This window comes from Ricinus communis, chromosome 10 (assembly GCF_019578655.1).
Source record: "Ricinus communis isolate WT05 ecotype wild-type chromosome 10, ASM1957865v1, whole genome shotgun sequence".
NCBI lineage: Eukaryota > Viridiplantae > Streptophyta > Magnoliopsida > Malpighiales > Euphorbiaceae > Ricinus > Ricinus communis.
This window is the reverse complement of record NC_063265.1, coordinates 18,528,587-18,539,950: the sequence shown is the minus strand read 5'-3', so window position 1 is coordinate 18,539,950 and position 11,364 is coordinate 18,528,587. Positions and strand designations below refer to the sequence as shown.

Sequence of the window (11,364 nt, the reverse complement as noted above, 5' to 3'; positions counted from 1 at the left end):
TTATAATAATTATTTTAATAAAAAATTTATAAAAATAACTAAAAATGATAAATTAGAATATATTTATATAAAAATGTATACAAAATAGTATATATTATAACAAATAAAATAAGATATACTTTTAAAAATATCATAAATCATAAATATTAAATTATAAATTAACTTTATATGATGTTGAATTTATTAATAATATAATTTATTTTTTATATATAAATTATATTTTTAGAAAAATAAAAAACAATGATAAATTTCTTTTTTTATAAATAGAGTTAATTTAAAGCTTACCAAATAGGACTTCTAGTGATGATAAAATACTCTCTTATAAATTTTGAGACTTATATTTTATTTATAAGAACAATACAACGGGCAGTTATTAAATAGTGAAATACTAATTCGTAATTCCCTGCCTTAATTAAATTATTACGGAAAGCTCAAAAGATTCCCTTTTCCATTATGTTCTTCATTTCGTTTGCTCTCATAATCTGAAACTGTTTCCTGCTAAAAATGGCAAACTAGTAGTAGTACCCAAAACCCTGTCGATTTCTTTTGCGACATTCTTCTTTAGATCCTCCAATGCATACCTAAGCTGTTCCAGTTCTTGCAACCCAAGTTCATCAACAGGAGCTTCCCACCAGCACATACTTTGGCTGGATTTCCTCATCCGATTAAGTGCTTCTCCTCTCTTTTTCTCAGCTTCCAATTGATTAAGGGCATGAATCAGTTGCACATTTAACTCACGAACATTGGCGTTTCTGTCAGCTTGGATGAACTGGCATGAAATGGAACCAAGGGGATTCCGGGCAAGAAATCTCTTCAGGACGGACCCAACCTCAGGATGGCCGAATGAAAATGCCTTGCCAGCAGGAGAAAAAACTATTATCGCAATCTCAACACCACAAAGAGTGCAAAGCTCACTAGCCTTCTTGAAAAGTCCGGCACGACGCTTGGAAAAGGTAACTTGTAAATGAGATTTCTTTGATATTTTCTCAATGGCAATCTTCTGCCGACCCAAACTACACCTCTTCATCGTAGTCTGAATTAAAGAATTGAATAGAGTGTCAAATGCTTAGTCTTTTCTCTCTCTTTTTCTGTGTACTGGCATTACTTGGAGGGAAACATTGGGAATTTATAGTGTTAAATTCCCTCCAAATTCTACTCATTTGCCAAATAATTATCATTTAATTACTTTAATCTCTAACAAATAATTACCATTTAATTATTCAGGATTTGGGTGTTATGTGATCTTCTGCTACTACTCCATAGTTGTCATAGTATGGGATTAACAACACAAGTTGTCATCATAAAAACAACCGTTTTTTACCTTTAAAATTCAATGCCAATCCCACAGACGATGAGTTGTTAGAGTAACAATATTGAAAAAAATATGAACCGTTATATATATGTTTGATAGAAAATATTAATTCCTAGTTAGTATTTCTCTTTATTTTATTTTATTTTCTAGATTTTGTTTCAAAAACAATTCGATTTTGGAGATATTTTCTAGTTAAGGATTGCAAATCCATATTTATAATTATAGATGAAATAGCTTTGCAAGATAATTTTTCTAATATTGATGGAATAAACTGTTTATCGAATCAAATATCTTTCTCTATTAAGTCACAGTGTGTTAGAGCCCTCAAGCCTATGATATTTTTTTTAGGCTTAATTGCCAAAACAATAATCAACTTTGAACTTTTTATCAAATCTAACATATAGTTTTTAAATTTTTTATTTCAGCATCGTACTTTAAAATTAATTTCAATTTTATCTTCTGATGAAATTATCAACCAAATTTGTTGACATGACATAAACTCTAGCGACAGCAAAAAAACTGAGAAACTAAGTCAGTATTCGTATTGCTAAAATTTTATCATTTAAGCACATTAAAGAAAAATAAAATTAAAAAATTAAAAAAATAAAATAAATTAATTTTACATGCTTAAAATTGATAATATTTTAATAACGAGATATGTAAATAATCTTAATATTGACTCGCCTCGTTTTTACTATTGCTGGAGTTTATGTCACATTAGCAAACTTAGTTGAAGATTACACTTGACACCAAAATTGAAATCAATATGCTGAAATTTGAAAATTTAAAAATTACGTGTTATATTTGATAACATGTGTAAAGTTTAAAATATTTTTGATAATTAAGCCTTTTTTTTGTTATTAGTTAGAAAAGCAGTAAGTACTCAGTTTTTCACGTTGGTTAATAGTAATAGATAAGTCAACTAATACAAACGCACCAATTAACAAATAATATAATATATCAATATTTAATTTAAGTTATTTAGGGGTGACATATGATAAATTAAGTCTTATAAACAGTTTATTAAAAAAAAAAGGTCATAAACAATTAAATTACTTTATACTTATTATTCAAATCAAAAGTTTATTTTAGTTTTAAAAAATGCAAGTTTTTTATCACAATTAATATTTTAAGTAACTAAAGTAAAAAAAAAAAAAAAAAAGAAGATTAATAATAACTATAAAATGTGATTGTTTTTGTCATATCTTGTTTATAGCCAAAATGTAATTTCAAAACTTTTCCTCTCTTAAAAGTTTTCAGCTCATTATACCAATTATTGGATTTGCAGTGAGGGGTAATACCACCGAATGCTTATAAGTTATACCAATAGTCTTAATAAAAATCTAAAAAGGCAATAATTATTTATGAAAATTCATAACAATAATCTATATTATCATCAATACATGAGTAAAAGGAGGAGTTCATCAAAGAAAAAGGTTAGCATCTTCAAGCATTTCAATGTCTTTATAAGAATCAAATGCATCCCCAACAATATTTCATTAATAAAAGTTAATAAATATATCTTGATATGACTTTAGTTTGACTATGTTAGTATGTCTTAGTTTTGTTTTTTCTTTTTAATTGTTAATGATGTTTTGGTTGTCTGTTATATGGGTGCCTTACTTTGGTCTCAGCATGTTTTATGAGTTATATATGTTTGTGCTTATTCTGGTCAATTTCATCAGTAGTGGATAGATTTACTTTGGAGTCTCCAAACAAACTATCTAATATTGAGAATGAATGCCAAAAGCGAAGTCTTGCATTTATAGAGCTTTAGTTACACTATCTAAAGGTAGCCACGGGCCAGTTTTGAGTCCAGAACTTGGCTCCAAACCATATGGAAACTGGTTTAGGATATATTTCTCGATTAATGGAACTGCAGCAGTTAATTCCTAAACCAGAACCGTCAAGTAAATCATATTTGAAAAAGTTATCTTAAAGAGATTTCATAAATTATTTTTGTTGTATGTGTTTCTAAAAGAATCTTATTTTCTTAATCTTTTTCACACTGTCGAACTCGGTCTATTCCAGGGGCCATGGGACCGGGAACGGCGACCACCCTTAGCACCATATGACTCCGCTTTGCCTTAGCAACTATCAGTTGAATATTCACAGTGATGTCAATAGTATCAACGACAGGCTTGAATTTAGCAAACGAGCATGGACGAGCTAGTAGAGAAACTAGTGAAAATCACAGGTATGTCAAAAGCACCATGTGAGCTACTAGAAGTTGAGATGAAAATCAAATTGCCAAGACACTTCCATCAGCTGTTGGAGAAGAACTAACTACCAATCTATATTACTATTCGGCGGATTGATTGTGTTATGTTCGATATTAGTGTTTCTGTAAATGGATTGATCTGAAATTTAAAAAAAAAAAAATCACCTATTTTAAGTGATTTATGTATATATCAATACTTAAGACGTATTCATCTCAGAAAAAAAAGAATACTTCAGACGTAAACATTTGAACTTTATATTTTTAAATTATAATTAAAAACAAATAAAATTTATACAAAATTTACTAATTAAAAAAATATTCTAATAAACGTTTGGTGATTGGCTGGCTCGGGTCACTAGTGCAAGTAATGGCTAATGCCTGATGGCCACCGGAGGCTATTAAATCTAATTAGTATATGTCCATATAAATATTTCATAATTAATTTTATTACTTATAAGTAGTTACAAATCCAGAAAATGACTTCATTTTCTCAAAACACTCATTTCCTTCTGAAAAATAAATAAAAAAATATTTGTTTGTTTTCTCTTTGAATTATAAATATTGTCCATTAACTTATTTTCCTGTATGCATCAGACACTGAAAAAACTGCAGAAAATATTTTCAGCAAAACAAACAAAACCTCAGGTGTCATCCTTCCCCCGGAAATGCTGGATGACTTTAGAAGTCCGAGGTAACAAAAGAGCCATCAAAACTCATATTATTGGAATCAAGAATGAGATTTCCAGACATCTAACTAAGCAATATTTGGTTTGCTGGGTTTCCTTTTCATAGATAATTCATAAAAAGGTTTGCTTGCCCGAGTCAAGCATGTACAAGCTGCTTCTTTACCCTGTAAGACATATAATGAAAAGTGCAAGATATTTTAAGCTCCGAAAGTAGAGATTCGCATATATCTGTATGCTCGTCCTGCTGAAGACTAGTGACAGAAAATAATTATCAATCTATAATGGCACTAGGGATCACCAAATTTGTTCTAAAATCTAACTTGATTATATGGACTACAAACCTTTATTAATACATTTGGGTCAAAAAAATTGCTATTGCTATCATCATCAGATGGTTATTGTGCTGTATACCTCGTGGGCAGAATTATGCCAATTCTGCCATCACCTCTTGAAACTTCATCGACTGTTAAATTGAATAAGAATTTCACTCTGGCTACATTACATCTACTAGCATGCCCATGGAAATTCCAGCGACTTGAGGTCAAGTATAGACAAACATGCTTAGGACAATCTCTATGCGGGGGCCAACTTATCGCATAAAGATTGATATGCTGCACTGCAAAGCTTGAACTTTTCCTCTGCAATAGCCTGTTCAAGAACAATGATTAGTTGCCCTATTGATACTAGTTCATTTGCTCGGAGCAGAAGTTTTTTAATTTGTAAAATAGTGGCATGCAAACCCTGTTAAACGTAGAAAGTTTACCCATTGTTAGATATAAATTCATCTAGAACAACAATGATTGAGCAACCTTTGCCTATTTACCGAAAGGAGTCGTGCTATACATTAGAGCTGTGATTGAGATAAAAAGAACTCTTTCGCAATATTCAAAAGAAAAGGAAAAAAAAGCTCATGCCTGTAACTCCTATCACTAAAAATGGACTTTTCCTTCCGAAGAATGTTAAGCAACCTTTCGCTAAAGGGTTTGTCCAATATCCCACAATTAATCAAAGTAACCCTTTTACTTCAGCTAATCAATTAGAAAACATATATATGTAGCCAAGCTTAGTAAATGACTGGACAAAGCTAGTACCTTGGAAGAGCCCTGGTGACGATCAGGATGCCATTTCAATGCACATGCCCGATATCTGGAAGTCAAAAGCCACATAGCAAATGAAAGTGTGGTCTAATTGCCAACTATTATGCTCAATCAAGTGAGGTATGTGCAATAAAGAAATAAGTATATTAAGGGCTCACGCATTTTTAACATCTTCAATCTTAAGAGGACCAGAAGCACTCAGCCCGAGGGCAAGCCTATCTGAAGCCAAATCTGACCCCAAACTATCAGACTCTGGTGAGGAATCATAATCGTGTTCAAATCGGTGTCGCCAGGTCCTCTCATAGTAGTTAGAGTAGTTAGATGATCTCCTCCAATGGGGGTTTTCTTCGTTTATGAAAGACCAGTAGAAGTATCGATTCCCACCAAATGCAGATCGGAATATGCTCTCGACATCAACCTCATCTTCGCAAAACTGGAAACCTTTTGAATAAAAGTTAAAACCGCATAAATTATTAAAGAACTTCAGAAAGAGAAAAAGATGAACCTAATACTAATACTAGGCATAATTCAAATCTATACATACAATGACAGAAATCTAATCCCATTCAAGACTTAAGCATGCAGTAATATAAGACATTTTCTATTGTATGTAGTGTTGGATTTGGAAAAATAAATGCAGGCTGTTTGCTATCATTTCTGTTTCCTATTTTTAGTTTCTATTTCAAATTCAAAATATTTATTTTTGGAAAACAAGCTGAGAAAACCAAACAAATTACTTATTTTTTATGGTTTTTCTAAGTAGTGAAACCTGTTTTTGTCTTGAGAAATAAAATAACAAGGAATGAAATATTTTATTAATATATTATGTTTTGAAAACTGAACAACAAAAACCAAAACCAAACAGAAAATTGATACCAAACAGTTACTCAGCCGTGTCTCAGAATTATTTGAAATGTTCCATACTTTAATGGATTGATAGATCTACTTAATATAACTTATCTTCTTTTTCTATTTTTTATAAAAGGTATTTTCTCCAATCCACAATGCTTTTCCTGCCAACTTACAAATTCCCTGAACAATTTTATCCTAGTAAGTTGCTTACTGTCTGACAGTCTCAACATTGAAATCCGTAAACAGATATTCCATTTGACATATCAATCATACAGGATAGATATGCCCTACTAAGTGCACAGGGATATCAATTGTCCTTACTTCTACCCGCACGCCTGGATCCCTGACTGCCAGTCGAGTTTCTTCTGGATCCCTTAGAATATTGCTTTCTAAACCATGAGGTGCCTCTGCTAGAAGATGTATCATCTTCATCAAAATCATCCTTCCAGCTCTGTGAATTCAGAGAAAATAATGATTGAAGGAACTCAAAGAAATCCACTGACCAGAAAACTTATACAATATGCAAACATAATAATTAGAAATAGCAATAGGTAGTAATACAAAGAAAATTTAACAAGAACCATGCCAATCTGGTTATGGTGTAACAATGTTAATGGTGACTCCACAAGAAACAATTTCCTGTTATAACTTATAATTGCTCTGTGAATGAGACAAAACAAAGAGTTCAATGAGTCAGTAATAACAAATTCTACAAATTAGGCTCAAATAGAAGACGACATGCTCTGATAGCCCTCAAAATCAGATAATAGCAGATTGTCTGCTTTTCAGATTCTGATTAGAAGTCCGATCTCCATAAGCTGCTACTAAACTGGAATTCCATAAGGCCATGACTGCTGTTGATAATCAGCAGTTCAGATTTTAAAATGGTCTTATGAAGAATGATACAGAAAAGTGACAATTAAGGGTGATATAACAACAAACGTTCAAAGAAGGCTATAAAAGTTACTGATTGAGAAAGAATAAAGGGAGGATGAGAATTTCAAATCTCCTGTCTTTCTCATTCCCTACCAGGGTCATGCACACACAGCTCCCTCACTCTGCCCGAACTTCCCTTCTACTTCCTCTTCTTCTTCTTTCTTCTGCTAACAGTTGATATGGCTGAAACAGTCCTACACCCGAAGCTCAACATCAACCATCTCAGCTTAAATTATGTTTCAAACCAAGTCTCCATCTATAACATCACGCCATTTTTCCGAGATACCTCACCTATAACCAAAGAACCCCTCATCATAACTTTAAATACACCGATATCATGAAGTCAACTTCTGATTCTGAACTGCCCCTTAGCCTCTGCTCAGATTGACTTTATTCTCCCCTTAACATTTCCCCCTTGCAAATCTCATTTATTTCATGACATGTAAACCCCGCAACCAAAGGCCCTTTCAATTGGTAGAAAATTCTAAGTCGTAGAATAGGGAAGGGAAAAAGGCCAAGTAACCTTTCAGGATTATGAAACATACATGCTATACCTTCTTTTTCTTTACTTGCTTTTTGTTTAAGAAAATTAAAAGAAGACACCAAGACCAATTATTTTCCACCTAAGAAAAAGTATAATCACCAAATATTTAAGACAAAGACTTATGATAACATTGTTGTCAATTTTAAGGTGTGTGACCACAGCAACAAAATGATTCACCAGGGTGCATCTGATTCAATGAGCCATAAAAGTCGCAACAGGGGTTGATCTACACATTTTGGCAAATTTCTTAGACCAATAAATTTCTGCAAAATTTGAAATTTAAAAGAAAAAAATATTATAATCCTACACAGTAGAATATTCTTTTATATATATAAAAGTAAAAGAATAAAAATCAAACATGTGTTTTAAGAATTCCTAAAAGAACTTCATGATTGCCACTAACCTGATTTAATTCCTATTAACATACAAAGCAAGAAGGGGAACACTAAGACCAAAGAAACATATATTTCCATTTCAGAGTTGGAGAAATGTTAAAAGAACAATTAAGCAAACGACTTAAAATTCAATAAAACATCAACAGTGAACATAGCAATGTCATGAATAACCTGGAACAAGTAGTCTGCATAAGCACTGACATTCCGCAATAATGACTGCTTTCCGTGCAGATTCCTTGACCTCCGGGAATAACCATTAGATCTCTATAAGCGAACCATTTTAGTTAGCAAGAAAATATGGCCACTTGAATCGTACAAAAAGAAGGCCATATAGAGTATTTAAGCAAGAAAGAAAACAAGAAAATATAAAATATAGATTATAGTTATAAATGTGTGGGGAACTTGCAATAAAGGAAAAACTAATACAGATGGATGAACGGAAAGAACATGTAAGGATGCACCAAGGAAAGAGCCAAAAGAAAAAGAAAAAAAGAAATATGAATAGAAAGAGAAAACCTTTAAACCAGCTAGGAAACTTACATATTTCCAATTTAAATAAAATATTGGCAACTTGGATGGCAATATTTAAGTTGCTTATAACATTAAAGAAATGCCTTTAAGAATTAGATTAAGGATGACAACTGAATGTGTATTATTAATATCAACCAAAGCATTTTTTCTTAGAATTTATGAACATCCCCATCTTCCATACATTGTAATGTTCCCAAAGTATAACCTATGGTTTTGCTCCACAGCAAACAAAAAATTTAGAGAGAAGTAATGATGAAATAAGCCCAAGGCTACTACAACTATACCGAGCAATAGCTTCCCCCCATCACCAAATTGAACCACTTGAAATAAAGTGTAAAGTCATAGTATTTATTGCATTCTGAAGAAGCAAATAAGGAAAAAAATGAAAAATAATAAACAATTGTTAACAGAATCTCTGTACTATCCACTCATATGATTCAGTGATTTACGTAATCACCTAGGCTACTTTAGCACATAAGACTTGATAGGGATAAGCTATTTAGTGCAGATACAGATCCAGGCTTACACCCAAGTATTTTCCAAAACTTTTGCAGTTTGTAGAGATAACTAGTTACCAAAAGTCAAGTACAATGTTAACTAAATTCAAGTGCCATAATAGATTTTTGATAAGAGGAATGTATTATGCAATAAAGAACTTCGAGAATATTGCTAAGACTCAAAGTAACTATGTACTAAGCTCACATATACCTACTGGTCTATCACAATAATTAGTTAAATATTCTCCGATTGGTCATTTTCCCCAGCCAGCTTCATAGTGTATCTGGCAGTTAACAATTCACCATCTCTTCTCTCACTTCTTAGCTTGTCAACTAAATTCCTCTTACATAATACATTCACAATGAACTCATTTCTGGTCAATCTTACAAGAGCGCTCCATCAGACAACAAACTGTTAGACACAGAAATTGCCCTAGCAGAAAAAGTTGAAGCATCAATTATGCCATCACCCAAATTATCCTAATACACTTAATACCATTTGCATACAGAAAAATGAGCATTAAAACATCATTTACATAAATCTATTTACAAATTTCCAAACAAATTCCAGAACATCATATGTAGAAATTTAAGATAAATGGGACCATTCTTATAGAATGGCAAATAGCATTTCATGGAACCATTCCAATCTCTTACAAAAAACTAAAATTCTTTCCCGTTAATATTAGATCAAACTTTTAGAAACTACCAACAAATTGCCAATGAGAAACATTCACCTGCTCCATACAGTTTTCCTGTAAAGCTCGTACCATAAACTCAACCATACCTTTAAAAAAGCAAAATTGATTTCTATTTCATATCATAGAAACCCATGAAACAAAGGCATCCCTTTATATTAAATTCTAAAACAAAACAATGCCCAATTGCAACAAGGCTAAAAATCATCAAAAAGATTGAAACCAAACAAATATATTGAAAAGAAAAAAGAAAAGAACAGAACCCAGATTAAAAAAAAAAAACCAATGATTTAAGGCCACTAAAATAATAAAAATAATAATACAATAAACAAATAATAAAGCATCTATGTATGTTCTTGTGTGTTTAGAGACAGAGAGATAGAAAGAGACTAACACAATCCCAAAAATTGCGTCTTTTGCGTTCAAGGACAGGAGTAGAATGAAAGAGAGCAGCCCGCAGCTGAAAACAATTGCTTTGAGGGATAAAAATGGCTGCTTTTGTGCCGCTATTCATCATTTCTCTGCAATCTAAATCCAAATATTTGTCAAAATTGCTGTCCTTGAAACAACGACACAATAACTAGTTAGTCTGATATTGGCACATCGACAACTCCATTAACTCCTTCCGCTTTCAAATGGTAGGGTTAAAAATTAAAATTAAAGATTGACTCCCGGTAAATGGTTACTTATACCGTTGGAATTGGCTTAAAAAGTCAATTTAGCCCCTGAACAACTCTCTTAAGGTCCAATTCGCCCCAAAATCAGCGTTTTAATCCAAAACCTTCTACTAATAGCATATTAAGCCAAAGTTCTTTAGCTAAAAACATCACCAGGCTATGGTCAATCTTAGTCTCAAATGACTCACAGTTCTTTGAAGGCAGTAGTGTTAACTTCTAGCTTCATAGGAAACAGTAATTTTAAACAACACATACAGTAGTAACCAATTAAAAGAAGACTCAAACTGACTACACAGACAGGGCAAAGGCAGTTAGTTTTTGGTTTTTTTTTTTTTTTGATTTAGGTGTTGTTTGAGTGATGATGCGCAACTGATTTGGTGTTTTTTAAGACATTAAATTTGCTAAATTTAATTATGACCGTTGAAATAAATAAATAAAACTTACTAATAAAACACCACTTATAGATAATATAAATGAGAAATTAAATAATATTGATATTTTATTTTACTGATTATATAAATTTCTAAAAATATTTCTTATTAAAAATAAAATATGTAAAAAAACAATAGAATCTATCCTGTCCCGATATTCAATCATCCAAAGAAATTCCTTAAGAAATTCTTGTACTTATAGACGATGAGAAAAGCCTATTATAGCACTTGACTTTGTGTAACCGTTCTCCGACCCATCTATCTTAATGGGCCCAGTAAATTTAGCATTTCCTCTTATGCTGAGTCCATTTCTTGACTCTGTATTCTAAAAGGCCATGGCCATTGTATTCTTTCTTGGGTTCAAAATTATGTTATGTAACAGCATTTTCAATGCATATGCATAAAAATTATATTATTTAAAAGAATTTTTAATGTAGTTTTTATATATTTCATATTTTTTATTTTAAAAAGTCATATCATAAAATGA

General features: G+C 31.7%; 2 protein-coding genes across 3 annotated transcripts; both read right to left on the bottom strand.

The window, feature by feature from the left end:
* Positions 1-475: 475 nt before the first annotated feature.
* On the bottom strand, positions 476-1,027 carry LOC8267073 (agamous-like MADS-box protein AGL61). The gene has a single exon (XM_002530667.2). The coding sequence runs from the start codon at positions 1,025-1,027 to the stop codon at positions 476-478; it is 552 nt and encodes a 183-aa protein (XP_002530713.2).
* A 3,366-nt stretch (positions 1,028-4,393) lies between these two features.
* LOC8267072 lies at positions 4,394-10,896 on the bottom strand. Of its 2 annotated transcripts, XM_002530666.4 has the most exons (6): positions 10,164-10,888; positions 8,215-8,307; positions 6,490-6,619; positions 5,475-5,757; positions 5,311-5,365; positions 4,394-4,867 (listed from the first exon to the last, which is right to left on the bottom strand). In XM_002530666.4, exons 1-6 carry the CDS (start codon positions 10,284-10,286, stop codon positions 4,793-4,795), a joined length of 759 nt encoding a protein of 252 aa, XP_002530712.1. In that variant the 5' UTR covers positions 10,287-10,888; the 3' UTR covers positions 4,394-4,792. The 2 variants fall into 2 exon arrangements, with proteins under 2 accessions (XP_002530712.1, XP_015581810.1); XM_015726324.3 differs by lacking the exon at positions 8,215-8,307 and having other exon boundaries at positions 10,164-10,896.
* Positions 10,897-11,364: the final 468 nt, after the last annotated feature.